At 40.9% G+C, this 19,034-nt stretch overlaps 1 protein-coding gene across 1 annotated transcript in view; it reads left to right on the forward strand.

Annotated features, from left to right (window-relative positions):
* Window positions 1–19,034, forward strand: part of Trpm1 (transient receptor potential cation channel subfamily M member 1) — a 140,728-nt gene that overhangs the window by 48,850 nt on the left and 72,844 nt on the right. The window contains exon 2 of the mRNA XM_058576635.1: window positions 14,839–14,918. Within this exon, the coding sequence (XP_058432618.1) occupies window positions 14,839–14,918 (80 nt within the window). The remainder of the gene's footprint in view (window positions 1–14,838; window positions 14,919–19,034) is intronic.

Consider the following 19,034-nt stretch of genomic DNA (forward strand, 5'->3'; position numbering starts at 1 on the left):
ATGATGTAGTCAAAAAAAATGCAATCAAGAGATGCAGTAAACATGAGATGTGAAAGGCTAGGGTGGCATGATATATATAGCATGCTGTTTTACAAGAAACTTTCTTTTTAAGTACAAAAAGAACAGTCTAAAATAACAATTGAAAGTATAGTATATAATATTTAAACATTTTATAGAATCTGACATTATTAAAATAAATTCTTTGTAATTTCATAAAGTATGTAATTACATAATTGCATAGCTACAATAAAACAGTATGAGGTATTAAAAAACATGGCATAGTAAGTACACGAACCAGTGACATAGACGTCGATTATCATTATCAAATACGTAATACAGAGTTGTATTTTCTACACTTTTGTACCACTGGCAGTTCCATAGGTTTGTTTACATCAGCATCACCACAAACACAAGTAATGCATGACGTTATGCGATGTTAGGGCTGCGATGACTTCACTAGGTAACAGGAATACTTCAGCTCCATTATAATCTTACAGGACCACAGTCATATATGTGGTCCATCATCTGCTGAAATGTTGTTTTGTGGAGTGTGATTGTACTTGTCGTGGGAAAACAAGCCAATTGTGTTAACTAGCTTTCCCTTGCTGTGACACAAAAAAAAAAAAAAAAAACCGACAAGAAGTTTATTTTGGCTCACAGCTTCAGAGGTTTAGTCCGAGCTGAGTCAACTCCCTTGTTCTGGGCCCAAGGTGAGGCAGAACATCATGGCAGAAGGGAATGGTACAGGAGGACTGGCAACAGGGGAAGCAGAGAGAAAGGGAAAGGGGCTGCAGAGAGGACGCACCTCTCCAGGGCACATCCCCGGGGACCCACCTCCTCTAGCCAACCCCACCTATCTACAGTTACCACCCAGATAATCCTTTCAAACCAGGATGGACTAATTAGGTTGCAGAACCCATAATCTAATAATTCCACCCCTGAATATTTCTACATTAACACAAGAGCTTTGGGGGGACACCAAATACCCAAACCATAGCAATAAGATTGACATCTGATATTATTAAAACTTACAAAGGAGCTGTGAGTTCTGGAGGGAAAGGTCTCTGTCTCATCTTGGTGTCTCTGATGCAGGCCTCAGCTTGACTCCTGGCTCCACCAACCCACTGGCCTGCTGTTCCTCGGCCATGGACTAGGGACTGAAGACAATGTATTCAGAGTCCACCCAACCTTTAGATTCTGAGTATTTAAACAGAAGTTGAAATCTGATCCCATTTCTGTTATATCAGTTAAAGCTTATTTAAGAAACTTGAAAACTGTTTACTGAGCACCAATCACTGCCAGACATTGGACTCTTAAGTTTTACACACTTAATTATAAATAATCCTTACAAAAACCATGGAAAAGTCAGCATAATTATTCCCATGTTACAGATAAACTAATCAAGGCTCAGAAAATTAACTTGGCCAAGGTCACAAAGACCAAAAGAAATGGCAAATCGGGCACTGACTGATGTCCAAATCCAAAGTCCTCCTCTGTCCATCACACTATTTACTGTATTTTTTATAGCAGGGTCACCTTCAAAGCCTTATCCCAAAGAAAGTAACAGTAAAGCTTTTAGGTACCAACCAGACCCCTTGAGAAGATTTTTTCCAGGGTGTAGTTTTATGCGAGAAATACCTCATGGAATCAGGCCAAGAAAACAAGAACACCTGGTACAGGCACACATGGGAATCCAAGCAGCTGATAAAAAATGGGGAGGGGACTCTCTGTGCAATGGTTCAAAAAGATGCTCACAAATCTTGCTAAAGTTTTATTTTTAAAAAGTTTTGGACAAAAGTAAGTGTGTTTGAATAAACAGGAGGAAATATCTGAAGGGCACATGTCAAACAGTGATCAGGGGTTACTACTGAAGGATAGGATTAGAGGGGGAAGGAATAAGAATTACTTTCAGTTTGAATATTAGTATAGTTGTTCCTTGATATCCTCAGGGGACTGGTTCCAGGGCCCTGCTTGGATACTCAAATCCTTGGATGCTCCTGTACCTTATATAAAATGGTGCCTGCAGTACTTACATGACCTATGCACATCTTCCCATATACTTCAAGTCATCTCTAAATGCCTTATAATAACTAATATGATGTAAATTGCTGTGTAAATCATGGTTTTACTGTATTATTTAGAGGAAGATAACCAAAAAAACCCTGCACATGTTCAGTATAGTTGTATATTTTTCAGTCTAAGTTTGGTTGTATTTGTGAATGCAGAACCCACAGATATAGAGCCAACTATATTCACAATACATTTTACTGAATACATATGAGTTTAGGGCGTTTTGTTTGCTTTTAAGCAAAAAGAGAAAACACACACATCCCATACCTGCCACAAGTGGCCCCTCTGCCCTTGGACAGACCAGGTGTCTCCTCCATCAAAAGGGGCAACCGGAAGTGCATCCTATAGCACTGTGGGCTATAGGATGCACTTACACATTTTGAGAACACCTATTTAATGAAAAGGAGAGATTAGGAGTCCCTAATCAATTTCCAGTCCTTGGAGAACTAAGGCTCCTCCCAGATTTGCAGTGAATCATCCTATGGGGGCTTCAGCTCTTCATATCCTGGTGTTACAGAACCCAGGTTGATTCTCAAGCTGTCCCAGCCCTCATCCACCACTGATCCTGGAATGTGACATTCAACACAGACTATGTGTCCTCACTGATCTATGTATAAGTTTTGGGGCTCCACAGTGTCACCATATACATGTACCAAAATATTCTTATATAATTTGAACCAAGTGGGAAAAGTTAGAGTTCTACAATCAAAATCACGACTACCCATAAAGCATCAAATTGCCCAATATGTTGGCATAATATCCCCAGCACTCATCAGAAAGCCACCAGCGAGGAAAATGCTGCCCACATGATCCAGAAACTAGGAGCTGATTGGCAATTAAATTTTCTGTTGCACAATAAGGCAAAGTCATGAAACAAACATCAGCCTGCCTCTGAAATTTTAATAATATTTACATCATGGATTTTTTTGATATTTATTTTATTTTATTTTTTAAAATGACATTAAATGGTGTTTATTTTAAATATTGAATTTTTGGCCCATAGGTGAGTGCCTCAATCCACCTCACCCTAACCCCATCCCTGCCCATCACCCAGGAAAGCCCAGGAGCCTGATGGCATCATGCCACTTGGCAGCTTCCAAGCATATCTACAATCAGACTTTTGGTTGGCAGATGCAGATTTTCTGTCCCACTATTTTGCCGTCAGAATCCTCTCCTCTGACTCATTGCCCCAACACTATGATTTGAAATTCCTGGAAAGGCCTGGCTTGGAAAGGCCTCGACAGATGTCAGGAAGTTAAGCATAGCATATGCAGTGGATCTTTCACTGTGTCTCCAAGTCCAGGGTCTGCAATGGAGCCCAGAGTTCTGCCATTTTTTGTGTATGATGCTAGGGATCAAACCCGGGGCCTCACACATGCTAGGCAAGCACTCTAGCACTGAGCTACACATCAGACCCTGCATTTTTAATTTTTAAATTTTTTATTGTTGTAGAATACACATGACATAAAATTTACTATATTAGCCATTTTCCATTGTTTAGTTTGCTGGTGTTAAGTGCATTCAAATTATTTTACAATCAAGTTCAAGAATTATTTTCATCTTATGAACTGAAACTCTGAGCTCCTTAAACAACAATTCCTCCAGTTCCTGGCAACCACCATTCTACTTTTTGTTTTTATGAATTTGACTCCTATAAGTATCTCATATAAGTAGAATCATATAAGATCTGTCCTTCTGTGACTGACCTACTTACTTTACTTGGTGTAATGTCTTCAAGGCTCATCCATATTGTAGTCTATATCAGAATTTCCTTCTTATTTTTTTTTAAATCTTCCATTGTATGAATATACCACACTGTGTTTACCCATTCTTCCATCAACAGATGCTTGGATTGCCTCCACCCTTTGGCTACTGTGAATAATGCTGCTATTAATACAGGTGTTTAAATACCTTTTCAAGACCTGTTTATAATTCTTTGATACAAGGGATAACCAGGAGAGTGCTTTATTACTGAGCTACATTCCCAGTTCTTTTTTTTTTTTTTTTTCAATTTTGAGACAGGATCTCACTAATTTGATGAGGGTCTCTGTAAGTTGCTGAGGCTGGCCTCCAACTTGCAATTCTCTTTCTTCAGTCTCCTAAGTCACTGGGATTACAGAGGTATGCCTCTGTGCCCCTGTTTTTTAAGTCTTTTGGGCATGAACTCAGTAGAATTGGTGGATATTTGCTAATTTTATGCTTAATCTTTGAAAATCACCATGTTACCACAATGGCTATACTATTTTATATTCCCACCAGCAATGAGCAAATATTCCCATTTCTCCATATTCTTTCCAACAATTATTACTTTCTTGGGATTTTTTTTTCCCTCAGAGTATCCATCCTAATGGGTGTGACATGATATATCTCATTTGTGGTTTTGATTTGTATTTCCCTCATAATTAATGATTTTGAGCATCTTTCCATGTGCTTACCCATTTGTGTTTCTTTGGAGAAATGTATACTCGAGTTCTTGGCTCATTTTTAAAATCACATTGTGTGTTAATCAGCCTCTGTTATGATAAGAAAATATCTGAGTCAATTAACTTATAAAGAAAAAATGATTATTTTGGCTCATAGTTTTTGAGAGTCCAGTCCATGATTGGTAGTCCCCTTTGCATTTGAGCCTGTGGCAAAACAGCCCAAAGTGTGTGTGGCAGAGCTCACCCACTCACCTAATAGCCAGGAATAAAAGAGGAAGGGGGCTGTCCCACTAACATTGTCTAGGGCACACCCTAGAGATCTTCACTAGGCCCCACCTCTTAAAAGTTCCCCCACTTCCCAATATCACCACCCTGGGGACCAAACCTTTAAAAAATGAGCCTCAGCACCATCTCTAGCTGTCAGAGAAATGCAAATCAAAACTACCCTAAGATACCATCTCACTCCAGTTAGATTGGCAGCCATTATGAAGTCAAACAACAAGTGCTGGCGAGGATGTGGGGAAAAGGGTACACTTGTACATTGCTGGTGGGACTGCAAATTGGTGCAGCCAATTTGGAAAGCAGTATGTAGATTTCTTGGAAAGCTGGGAATGGAGCCACCATTTGACCCAGCTATTCCCCTTCTCGGTCTATTCCCTAAAGACCTAAAAAGAGCATGCTACAGGGACACTGCTACATCGATGTTCATAGCAGCACAATTCACAATAGCAAGACTGTGGAACCAACCTAGATGCCCTTCAATAGACGAATGGATAAAAAAATGTGGCATTTATACACAATGGAGTATTACTCTGCATTAAAAAATGACAAAATCATAGAATTTGCAGGGAAATGGATGGCATTAGAGCAGATTATGCTAAGTGAAGCTAGCCAATCCCTAAAAAACAAATGCCAAATGTCTTCTTTGATATAAGGAGAGTAACTAAGAACAGAGTAGGGACGAAGAGCAGGAGAAGAAGATTAACCTTAAACAGGGATGAGAGGTGGGAGGGAAAGGGAGAGAGAAGGGAAATTGCATGGAAATGGAAGGAGACCCTTAGGGTTATACAAAAGTACATATAAGAGGAAGTGAGGGGAAAGGGAAAAATAATACAAGGGGGAGAAATGAATGACAGTAGAGGGGGTAGAGAGAGAAGAGGGGAGGGGAGGGGAGGGGAGGGGAGGGGGGATAGTAGAGGATAGGAAAGGCAGCAGAACACAACAGACACTAGTATGGCAATATGTAAATCAATGGATGTGTAACTGATGTAATTCTGCAATCTGTATATGGGGTAAAAATGGGAGTTCATAACCCACTTGAATCAAAGTGTGAAATATGATATATCAAGAAATTTGTAATGTTTTGAACAACCAACAATAAAAAATTAAAAAAAAATGAGCCTCAGGGGCCATTCAAGATCCAAACTATAGCAGGTCATTTATTATCATTGTTTGATTGTAGAAGTTCTGTATGCATTCCATATATTAATTCCTTATCAGATATATGATTTTCAAATATTCCTCCCATGTCATAGATTGCCAGATACTTGCATTTTAACAAACTCCTCCTCAGGTATGCTAGCACAGAATCTATAGACTCTTCCTAGAAGCAAGTTTCTGAGGATCAGGACCTGCTGAGGAGCAAGACCCCAGCTGGAGAAGATGCTGACTCCATTCAGCATTTTGAGTCTATTCAAGGAAAGGCAGCAACACTGACCTGAACACCCAGAGACACAGGTCTCTAGAGAGAGAGAGAGAGGAAACCTGTAAGAATCATGCAGGTTCTAGCACCCAGAAACTGGTGACTTTCCCCAATTCCAGGGTGAGGCATCACTGGGCACCACCTCTAACAAAAGCATGATACCAAAGAGTAGGGGCTACCCAGGGTCCCATCCTGTGATGGCAGGAGGGGCTGCTTGTGTCTATAAAGTGAAATTAGGATTAGCAGTGCCTGCCTGGCTTATTTGTATGTGATCGAATACATGGGATCAGAGAAGTCTAACAGTTCCCTGGAATCAGTCTCCCTCAGATAACAAGGGAAAACTGTATTTGCATTTGATCAGAGCTAATTAGTAACACCCTGTATTCAACCCAAAAGTTCAATAACTCCACACTCATGGCAAGACCAGCCTGGCAAAGTATGACAGGTACTCTTGGCATCTGGCCAGAAACACCTTGAGTTAGAGCATTATCTTACATGATTGGCCTTTGAATCACATAATAACTCCAAAAACAAATGGGCATGGACTCACATTTTAGATAAGACCCAGATAATTTTTTAAAAATCTATTGTTTAATTCTTATAAGACTTCATTTTGTGATATTTTTATTGCTTCTATGTAGCATTAGAAGCACATCCTATGATTCCATTATTTACAATTATAGATTAAAATATGCATAAGTCCAAGACGATGGACCAGAAACCAGCAGCACTAGTGGAAAATGATAATTTTAGTGATGCCACAAATACACCCAGAGTGTGACTGTAAAGCTGGACATCAGAGTTTGTTGCAGATGGGGAGACCCTGGATTCAGGAGCATCCTCATATTAACAGAGAGACTCTTGGCACAGTTTATTTCTCCTCCCTTTTAAAACAAACTATGTTTTTCTTAGAAAATTCAGAATATAAAATATGGACAATAGAGAAATTAAGAAAAATTCTGCATCCCCTATCAAAACCACAAGGTGAATAGTTAATGAATTTCCTTCCTTTCTTTTCCTCTTGTTCTATATTCTCTTTAAAAAGAACAATGTCTTCATAAGAACACTATTGACAATAACTAAAAAGCGCAAACAACTCAATCAATTAATGAATCCTTGCAATTGATTTTTTTTTTTTTTTTAAATTTATTTATTTTTAGTTCTCGGCGGACACAACATCTTTGTTGGTATGTGGTGCTGAGTATCGAACCCGGGCCGCACGCATGCCAGGCGAGCGCGCTACCGCTTGAGCCACATCCCCAGCCCCTTGCAATTGATTATTACTGAGGCATAGAAGAGAATGAAGTTCTGACATGTGCTGCAACATGGATGGAGCTTGGAAACATTATGCTCAGTGAAAGAAAGCCAGGCATGAAAGGCCACATATTGAATGATTCCGTTCATATGAAATATTCAGAAGAGGTAAATCCTTAGAGACAGAAAGATTAGAGATTGCCAGGGGCTGGGTGCAGTGAGGGAGGAATAGGAAGTGATTGCTAATGGGGACAGGAAGTTTTTTTTTTGTTTTGTTTTGTTTTTTTAGGGGTCAGAAAAATGCTCTGGATTTAATAGTGGTGATCTTTTTTTAAATATATATTTTTAATTTGTTCTAATTAGTTATACATGACAGTAGAACGCATTTTGACACATCATACATAAATTGAGTCTCACTCCAGTCTACAGCCTATAAATATGGGCCACGTTGTAAAACACTCATCAAGGTGAGGAGCTGCTTTGCCATTCGTCTGGTTGTACATGATGTAGAGATATACAGGTCATGTAATCATACATGCACGTAGGGTAATAATGTCTGATTTATTCTACTAACATGCCCCCTCCCCTCCCTTCAGATAGTGGCGATCTTTACACAATCTTGGGAATATACTAAAAGCCACTGAGCTGCACACTTTAAAAGGTGAATTTCAGATCTTACGGATTTTATCTCAGTTTTTCAAAAGAGAAAGTGAAAAGAAAAATATCCCTTCCTTGGTTCAAAGATTGAGCTCTGGTTTCTAGGACTCCAGTCCACAAGATTATCTCAGTGTCCCCAGAGCAAGGCTCCTGGAATAGAAAAGAACTGAAGACCTGGAAAAGGGAACTGTGACTCAGGGGAGGGGTTGTCTGTGACAGCATCTGACGTTTCTTAAAAGCTAACTCTGTCATATTCCCAGGGACTATGAAGGTAAAGCACAGGAAATCTAGTCTATCAAGAACTATGTCATTTGGGTCTCACTCCAGTCTACAGCCTATAAATATGGGCCACGTTGTAAAACACTCATCAAGGTGGGGAGCTGCTTTGCCATATGGTACAGAGAGGCTGAATTTGACCTGAGTGTGTCCCTAAGGGGAAGAGCAGGGAGTCTCAGCCAACATACCAGAAATGGCCTGCTGGACCCAGGCCATGACCTCCAAGGGCAGTGGTGGTAAGTAGGCGGGAGGGTGGAGCAGGAAGGAATGATTGTGGGTTTTCATCCTTGTGCCCATAAGGAAGGGTGGTTTGTGCCAGTGCTTTAGCTGGGGAGTTTGTTTAATTCTCTGCAGTGGAGAGTTTCCAGGCATGCAGGTGCTGCCTCAGGTGGGGCCCACAGGTATCCCTAGGAACCAGGCCAGGGCAGATCCCAGAGAGCTATCAGTGCAGAGATGGGGACCCACAGCACCTGTAGCTGTGGAAGAATACCAGCCACTGTTTCTACATGGAGAGGGCTCTCAAGAAAAGCCAGATATCATAATCTCCCTCTTGGTTAATAATGACAGCTAATTGTACTTTATATACAAGGGTCAAACCAAGCTCATGTGTGGGCCATATGCAGCAGTGGGTGAGAGTTTGAGTCATCCACTTTAAATATACACATGAAACAAGTGGTTTCTTCTGGCTAAACTGGTCCACAAATCAGTCATTTCACTGTAGGGTTTGCTGTTAATTTTGGCTCAAGAAACAGCGCCATTGAGTAAACAGACTCATCTAGAAAAAGAAAAAAAAAAACTAGTTTTTATGTTTGGAAGCCACTTCCCATGGTCCTATCTTCCCAGACCAAAGGTATACCCTGTCTTTACAGCAGACCCCCAAGCCTCACCCTTGTCCCTGCTCCAGCCTACTTTAGAGTGTGCCCCACTGCCTCCTGTTCTCACCTCACATGGTGTAAATATATTTTAGATGGTCAGATTGTTAAGTCTCCCCCATATCCCCTCATGCCCCCTGGCTTCCCACCACCACCCATTTCTCAGCTCCCTTCACAGAAAAACTTCTCACAGAGTGACATTTGAAGCCCACACTTCCTTAGCCCTTTCATTCTAAATCTACACAAATCCAGAGAATGATGACAACATGTACCTGGACCACCATCCATATTATACAGAAAACAACTTGGATGTGTTGTAGCACATCTCCAACTCCCCCCACCTCAAGGTTCATCACAGACAGGTGGTACCCAGCAAAAGGGTCATTTAGTGATAACTAAGATTCCCACTTAATTCCAGTATCTCCCAAATACTACACTAATGGTATCCCAGGTGAGGCTCTTAAAACATTCAAAAGCATTTCCATTTCAGAAATGAGAAAAATCATAGCTCAGAGGACCTGAGAGTTGTGGTGGTGATGCTGGTGTTTTGTCCCTAGTGTGACCTCCTCTGTGCCTTCACTCAGGTAGACAGATATCACAGCTGGGATGAACATCCTCAAGGGCAGATTTTAATCCCCAATACAAAGCATTTCCATCATCTCTCACTAAGGCTTTCAAAATGACCATTCTGGTGAATAAGAATATTTCACAGGATGGGGCATATCTCTCCTAAGGTAGAGGGATCCAAAGGGGCTTGTACATGAATCACGGGAGGCCCTGCCCTCCTTCCTTTCACAAGGACATGTTTTGCAAGAATGAGATGGGTGATGTTTACAAAGTCCAACCTGCAGTGGGACACTGTCACTCTAGAACTTGTGTGACTGATTTCTAAGCAGTTGGGAAGCATCAGTTCAACAATTTTGTGGCTGTTGGTTACAACCATGGCATTTATTCAGCACTGGAGTGTGACAAGAGGGGAAGAAGGAATGTTTGACTAAGGGGGCCCTCCACCCATTGCCTTTCACCTACCTTAGCCTCTGAGCAGCATTCAGGAGCTGAGCTCCTCCCCAGGTGAGCAAAGACTCATTGAGCACCCCAGGTCGGCTCCCTTCTGTTGTGTGTTCTCTGCTGGGCAGGTGTGAGCTCTAGGGATAAGGGCTGAGAAGCACGGCAGTGGTCCATCAGATGATTCATTCATTCAATCATTAAAAGGCATCTAGTGGCTGGGGTTGTGACTCTGTTAGTAGAATGCTTGCCTAGAATGTGCAAGGCTCTGGGGTCCATCCCCAGCACTGCTGGAAAAAGAGAGAGAGAGAGAGAGAGAGAGAGAGAGAGAGAGAGAGAGAGAGAGGAGAGAGAGAGAGAAGGCATGGAGTATGGACTGTTCATCAGGAACTCCTGGAGGCATGGGTAATATGGCAGATCACTGAGAAGGGAAGAGGTGTGTGAAGGACAAGGAAGCAGGAAGCTGGGGTGAGATGAAGAGTCAAGGGAGCCTGACTGAAGAGAAGACATTTTGAACACAAGCTGGAACAAGGGGAGAGCATGGTTTGTATGTCTTGCTTCCGGAAAAAGAGTCTGCAGGCAAAGAATGACCCCCATCCCTCTTTTTATCCTCAGAAAGTTCTATGACATTTCTGGAGACTCGGTAGTAACATGTCGTGTTGAATTGAAGATATTCTCCTCAACCAAAGTTTAAAAGAAAACAAAGGTTAACATTAAAGCAAAACACTTCACTCCTCAGGGAAAATATGTTAGTCACATTCTAGAACTTCTGTGGGAGGAGGGAGAGGATTTTCAGTGAAGCAGAAGGACTGTAGATGCCAGCTGCACTTGCCCAGAGCCACAAGCAGTGGCTGACACTCTGCATCCTGAAAAGCCCTCCTTTTCAGAGTTTGGAAGGCAACATGTAAGGCCAATGCCCTGCTGAGAAGTCACAGATATACTGCACAAGCAAGATAAGGAGGAGACAGGGACACACTTCTTATGATGGAGGTATTTAAACGTCAGCCGTGACAGAACAGACTTAGTAATAAGAGCCAGGGGCACAGTACTGCTCCGTGAGCTTCTTCCTTAATTTCATGGCACAAACCCTGGAGGACAAGAGGCATGTGCTCCTTTTGATCATATGGAACCCGAACCTAGGAGCTCAGGGGCAAGACTTAGGTTTTCTAAATTACCAGTGTTGACACGGGTTTCCTTGGCCATGCCTCTTGCTGGTACCTTATCCTAGGGTGACTGAAAAGGACAGAAAGGAAAGAGTCCATAGGGCGGGAACATAGGACAGGGCTAAGAAAGCGGGCCCCAGAGTGGGAGCTGGGAGCAGGAGATTGAGTGACAGAACTGAGGAGAGGCACAATAGGGAACCGGGCGGGAGGGGGCAGGGCCGGTGGGCGGGGCGGGCAGGGGCCAGCTGGCAGTGCTCCTGTCCTTTGAGCCTCTGCTGTGCTTCCTTAGTCTTTCCTTCTTTCACTGGCTTCACATTTTTTAAGGGCACAGGTCGGTTATTTTGCAGACTCTCTCTCAATTTGCGTGGTCTGACGTGTCCTGATCAGATTTAGGTTATGCATTTTTATTCTTCTCAGTACATTTCCTCAGGAGCCTCGTGGACTTTGTTCCATTACTCGTGATTCGAGTTGTGTGTTAGATGCTGTTCACTGTATTTCTTTACTATCAAGTTTCTAACTCCTTCTTTGTAATTCAGTCGCACTGAGAGCAAACTTATGACCTTTGACTTTCTGAGTCTCACTTATTTAGCATAATACTCTCCAGTTCCATCCATTTTCCTGCAAATGACATGATTTCATTCTTTTCCATAGCTAAATAAAACTCCATCATCTGATTCAAAAGTATGATATGTCATGATCATTGTACTGTCATGTGTATCTAATTAAAACAAATTTTAAAAAAATTTAAAAAGAAAGAAATCAAACTACTTGAATTCATGTAAAAATTAAAAGCAAAATGCAGCCTGTAATTGAGTTTTTGGATTAATTAAAAATATTGGAGAATTAAAAAATAAAATAAAATAAAACTCCATGCGTATATATACCACATTTTCTTTATCTATTCCTGTGTTGACAGACACCTAGTCTATTTCCATAATTCAGCTTTTGTGAACTACACTGCTATAGAGATGGGACATGGGTGTGCATGTATCACTCTAGTGTGCTGACTTCACAGACATATCTTCTGTCTCTGTGGCAGAGTAACCTACTAAAGAGAGTTTGATATTTGTTTAGAATTCTTATTGTCTTTAGTTGGCATATAGTCCAAATAGTATGACCCCTGTGTTTTTATAAACAAACACAAGTATGCTCTCCCAGCTTCTCTGGGAAGTGAGGCATGAAATGCAAAAGGGGAACGCATATTTCCTTTCAGTCAGAGAATGCTCTGCTTTGCTATTTGAGCTGGGCTGCTCTTATATTCCACATGAGAAGAGTAGGCCGAGGACTTCTGAGGCTCACTTCTCTGCACTTTATCCTCTGAGTGGACGCTTTCCTCTCTTTAGTACAAATGTTTAGCACCAATGACATAGTGTTCAAGCAGTCATTATTTGGAGGGAAATAATAACAGTGTTGCTTTTGAAGGTCCCTGAACAAAGTTTTATATTATAATCATTCCGGTTATTCAAAAAGAAGCCAATTGATCAGCTGTTTCTGAGATCTCCCAGAAAGGCTCTCCAGGGAGGGACCTGAAGATTCTACCTGTAAGACTGGAAATGGCTCTTGTGAAGCAACAGTTGGGTATCAAGTTCTTGACCTAGATCATGTCAGGGGGCCTCTGTGACATTGTGTTGTCACTAGGAGGCAGCCTCCGAAGAGACAAGGGAATCTCCAGATCAGCAGCTTTGCCCTGTGGTGAGGCAGCAGGAAGGCAGCACTGAGGCCAATTCCACTAAACACCTCACGTCATACCCTCGTCTCAGATCATACTGTGATTCTGCCCAGGGAGACTGTGGGCAAATTACCAAGGACATCAGACTGCACTGGCCATAGATTTTCTAAGATCTGACTCAGGATTTGTATGCTAACCATCTCCATTTTCAAGCATCTGCCAAACAGTCCACTACTGCCCCCAGAGACATGCACACAGACACAAATACCAGACACATACCCATACCACACACGTCATACACAAACCACATAATACATTGTACACATACCACATACATAACACATACCACACACTTACACCACACAAACACATATACCCCATAGATGCATGACACACATATACATACCACACACATAAATACCCACTCACGTAAACACTCATCACACACCAGTGTACACACATTCATTCACCAAGCATACATCATACACACACATACATAGACTCAAATACATCATACAACACACATGCCACAAACACACAAAAACCACAAATGCACTCTGAGCCTGCCTTCCACCCTACTCTGCCAGGGACTTCTGGGTTCCTGCACCTTTGCCTGCTGGGACACCCTGCCCTCCCTGAGAAGGCTCTTCCCCCTCTCTCCACCTACTGACTCCCACAGTCCTGGGAGACTGTTGGAATCACTTTCAGTTTACAGCTAGCAGCTAGAAGCTATGAGCAGCTCAGAGTGCTTGAAGAATCTACACTCATTCAGGCCTGATAGGAATGCCTGCAGGATGGGATGCTCTGCTCTAGCAAGCCGTTAGTGAAACCTCATCCTTAGCACTTGTGGTTAGTGTTGCCAAGCTGCAGGGCCAGGAAACTGATAGCCAGGAGCTTCAGGCATGAAACTCCTAACTTAGAAAACCCTCTCCCCTAGGGACAAGGACCCTTCCTGATGATAGCAATATTTGGAGCATCCTCATAGAGCGGTTACATTAGGCAGAAGATGATTAGCTTATGGATACTGGCACACCCCACTCGAACCCTATAACAATTGTATGCATTCCAAAAATAAACTGAGCTACTGGACGACAACTTGAGGATTGTCTCCTGCCAGTTCTCTCACCAGCTTCCAGAGTCTGTGTGTTGATTCCGTGTCTCTACCCCACCCCCACCTCCCCACCCCACCCCCTGCGACTGAGGTAGCAACTAACTGACCACACAGTGCCAAGAATGTATGCAGGAGACAAGAATAACAGAGCCTTTTGATATGATCACTTCCCTCCTTTGAACCTCCATGTGAGGGTGCTCCTGATGACTGAGGATAAGAAGACACACACAACAATGCCAGCAGAGGCCGCTGTGGCATCCGGCATGGGTGCGGCCACTGCTCTAGGACCCAGCCCCAGCTCTGCTATCCCTTTAGCTTGGTGTCTCCTCCACCCCTCATTTGCCATTTCCAGATGGTGAACAACACTTGCCCTGTAGTTCATGTCCTCAGAAGTCCCCACAACACCTTGCACAAAAAATATCTTCAACAGATACGGGTGCTTAGGTTCAGCAAATGGGAATCATATATAATATGTTCCAAGCCTTATTACTAGCAAGGCTTAAGTCCACCTTGATTGGAGGTGACTATTTAGACATATGCCTGTTAGTGTCATATTAGTTTTATAAAAGTAAAATAATGAACTCTGTCGATGGTTTGTGGATATATCAGTCTAATTTTTATTTCTTTCTCTTTCAGGGTCAGAAAGCTTGGATAGAGAAAACATTTTACAAAAGGGAGTGTATTTTCGTAATTCCCAACACCAAAGACCCAAACAGGTAAGTGGGGATCCATAGTTAAGATTATTATTCAGACCTGGGAATATCAACTATTCTCCTAGTATTTGGGGGAAAGGAGGAGATGAATCAAATAGGGTGACCAGAATCTAGTCCCCAAATGAGTCACTAACAAGGCAGTCACTGAGCTAATAAGTTTCTTTGTTAAGATATAAATAGCCTTAGAAAAAAGTGTCTATCACTTTCTCTAATATGAACTCTCAAAACCAGATGGTCCTACAGTGTTCCTCTTACCCTTAATGAGATCAAGAACTTGAGAATTTTGGACAGATGTCCAGGGTATCTTCTGGGCTTCCTCAATAATTTCATAATTTAGATGAAAAGGAATTTCCATCACAGGACAATATGGGTGGTTAAGGTAATTAGATATAATTTTCTTAAAGGGCTTAACTTGTACACAAATGTCAAACAATTTCATTCACATATATGAAATTGCATCTGTTATTAGCTGAAGATAAGGCCTTCTGAAGTCATGCAAGAAATCAGAGATGGATTTAACTAAAACATTTCATTTCTGAGGGAAAAAAACTTGTAAGGCTGAGTTTAGGGATGGGAGAATTGATTTATCCATATATTAACCATGAAATCCATCTACCTCACTGATTTTGAAGTGCACAGGCTCTTAGAGATCACCTGGATCAAATTTTACACATGCAATCACAGTTTCCCCAAGAAGTCCCCAAGCTCCCCGCCCCACATACTACCCTGCACATTCTTCTTCCTACTTGAACCCCAGTGATTGTCCCTCAAGATAGAAATGCCATTATGGTACAATGCCAGTGATCACACAAGTCTTTTCTTTATTGTCCCTCTTTATTTTGTGGCACCTAAGCTCTCCTTAATAGTAACTATCCATGCTAGCCCCTGTTAGCACCTGCCAACATGACAGCCTGCCACACAGCCAAGTGGTCAGGCAGCAGAAGAGGCAGAAGAGCTTCAGGACTCACACACATATCTCCTCTGTGAGCTCTATGCATTCTCTAGCATGGACTCCTAAAATCTAGAATTTAAACAAACAAAAACTATTTAAAGCCCCTGTGAATAGTCTCAAAGGCAAACAACAAAGGGAGAAAAAAAGCTTATTCAAGGAAATCTACTGAAGTTTGGTAGAAGAAATCTGTGGAATTTAAACAAAGAGAGTTTCCCCAATCCCAGCTCAGCAAGGTGGAGACTCTACTCTGTTATAGCCTAGAACACAGGACTCCCTCTACCCTCAGCTCCCAATCAAAACTCCTTTGTCCAGAGAGGAGCAGGACTCTGGCATTTCTCACTCAGTCCTCTGCTACCTATTGTTGAGGCTAAGTCCTGGGTGAGAGCAGTTGAGAGGTGAGAGCTCCCTTCCATCCAAATCCCATGTACATGAGCAGCAGCCAGAGAAAATAGGAGTAATTATACTGATTTTTGGAGAAAATAGACATTAAGGCAAAAAGTGTTGCTAGAGATAAAGAGGATTTTTTTTTTTTTTTTTTTTTGGTACCAGTGATTGAACCCAAGGGCATTTAACCACTGAGCCATATCTCCATCCCTTCTTAAATGTTTTATTTAGAGATAGGATCTGGCTAAGTTGCTTAGGACCTCACTAAGTTGCTGAGGCTGGCTTTGAACTTGTGATCCTCCTGTTTCAGCCCCCTGAGCTGCTGAGTTTATGGGCATGCATTAAGAGGAATATTTTTAAATGAAAAAGGTGTCAACCCACTAGGAAGTTATATGCAATTGTAGACGTATATGTGCCAAAATAACAGCATTCCAAAATACATGAAACAAAATAACAGCATACCAAAATACATGAAGCAAAATTGACAGCAATAATGGTAGATGTAAGTAATTGAACAATAATAGAGTCTTCAAAAATCCCCTTTTCAATAACAGAACCCTTGGAAGATCAACAAAGGAATAAAAGACTTCAGCAACACTATAAAGCAACTAGACTTAACAAACATTGCCGCAGTCTGGCTGGGCACAAATGCCGCAGTCTGGCTGGGCACACAATCACGAGCCACCACACAGCTTGTAGATTCAAACAGCAACTCTTTATTCCCGAACTCACACCAGCCGTCTACAATCACGTTCTGGGGAAATCCACGTTCTCTTCCCAAATCCACCTCCACTGGGCTTCTATCTCCAAAATATACTGTCTAAATCCCGTGAGAACTCAAGGGGAACTCAGGCAGCAGGATACGCCCTATTCCCAGCAGGAATAATCTTAAACCTTAAACCTGGAACCTAAACTGGGAACGCCCTAAACACAATTATCTTAAAACCGGGAACACCCTAATCTGCCTTGGTCCTTGAGCAAGGTCACCTACATTCAATGTCACTGCAACATGTCAGCAACATGGGGTACACTGGCAAGGAAATTGTCATACCTACTTGGCTAATGGCTCCCAGCAAAACATCTATAGAACATGCCACCCAAGAACAGAATCCACATTCTTCTTAAGTGCATGTGGGAAGATGCTCTGAGCTATGTTCCAAAATAGACCATATGTTAGTTCATAAAACAAGTCTCGATAAATTTAAAAGGGTAGAAATAATACAAAATATGTTCTCCATCCATAATGAAATTGGAAATAAGAAACCAATAAGAATGAAAAAGTTGGGAAACTCATAAATATGTGCATATTAAAGCCACATACTCTTAAATAACCAATTGGCTCAAAGAAGAAATCAAAAGTGAAATAATGAAAATGTCACAACATGCCAAAACCTAAGGAATGCAGCTAGAACAGTGCTGAGAGGAAAAATAAATTGTACTTGTAAATACCTACAGTAAGGAAGAAGAAAGTTTTTAAATAAATAACCTAACTTTTTACCATAAGAGACTGGGAAAATAAAAACCAACTAAGACTAAAGCAAGAAAACAAAAAAATTCATGTTTAAATTGGACTTCACTAAAAAGAGAGAATAGAATAGATAGTCTATTCTATTCTGTTCTATTCTATTCTCTGCCCTCCATACTGGAGAAAAGAGAGTTTTTGATAGAGAAAATCGGTGCCATCCAAAACTGTTCTTGGAAAGGATCAAATAAACTGACAAACCTTTAGCTAGATTGATGACAAGAAGGAAGACTGAAGTGACTTGAATAAGAAGTGAAAGGTGAGACATCACTACCGATTTTATATAAACAAAAATGAGCACAAGGAATATTATGATTTGTACACCAATGAATTGGATAATTTTCATGAAATGCACAAATTCCTAAAAAGACCAAAACTAACACAAGAAGAAATACACAATCTGATTAGACTTATAATAGATAGAGATAGAGGATAAGTAATAAACAACAACCACCAAAATTCCCTGCTGGTAGTTGACTAGTAATCAATAAAGTAAAGGTTCTGGTGACTTCTCTGCTGAATTTTAAAAACCATTGTAGGAAGAGTTAAGATCAATTCTTCACAAACTCTTTCAGAAATAAAAGAGAAGAGTATATTTTCCAACAAGTTCCATGAGGCCAATACTATACTGATACAAAAAGTACAAAACATTATTTAAAGAAATTAATAGAGACTTAACTAATTGTGGAAACAAAAAAAAAATCACAGATTGGAAGATGTATCATTGTTAAAGTGGCAATACTGTCTAAATGATATGCAGATTTAACTCAATTCCTGTTAGAATCTCAATTAATTTCTTTGTAGAAACTAACAATCCGAGTGTAAAGTTCACACATAATTGTACAGAACCCAGATAGTGGAAACAATATATATATATATATACATATGTATATATAATATAAATTTTGATATATATATGAATATATCAAATATATATGACTTTGATATATATATATATGAATATTTCAAATATATATGAATATATATATCACATGTGCGTGCACACTTACATAAGGGATTTATATCCAGGACATACAAAGAATTTTTACAATTCAGTGATAAAATAGGTAAATAATCCAAGTTTTTTAAGTGGAACTTGAAAATGTTCAGGTGGAACGTTCAAGTTGAATGGCAAAGACTCTGAATAGACATTTCTCTAGGAAAGATATTCAGATAACCCAAAAACATATGAGATGCTTAACATCATTATTCATGAGGGAAATGCAAATCAAAACAACAATGAACTCCTACTGCACACCTG

The sequence above is a fragment of the Marmota monax genome, unplaced genomic scaffold (genome assembly GCF_021218885.2).
Source record: "Marmota monax isolate L192 unplaced genomic scaffold, Marmota_monax_Labrador192_F-V1.1 WCK01_AAM20220418_F8-fsc00005, whole genome shotgun sequence".
NCBI classification, from domain to species: domain Eukaryota; kingdom Metazoa; phylum Chordata; class Mammalia; order Rodentia; family Sciuridae; genus Marmota; species Marmota monax.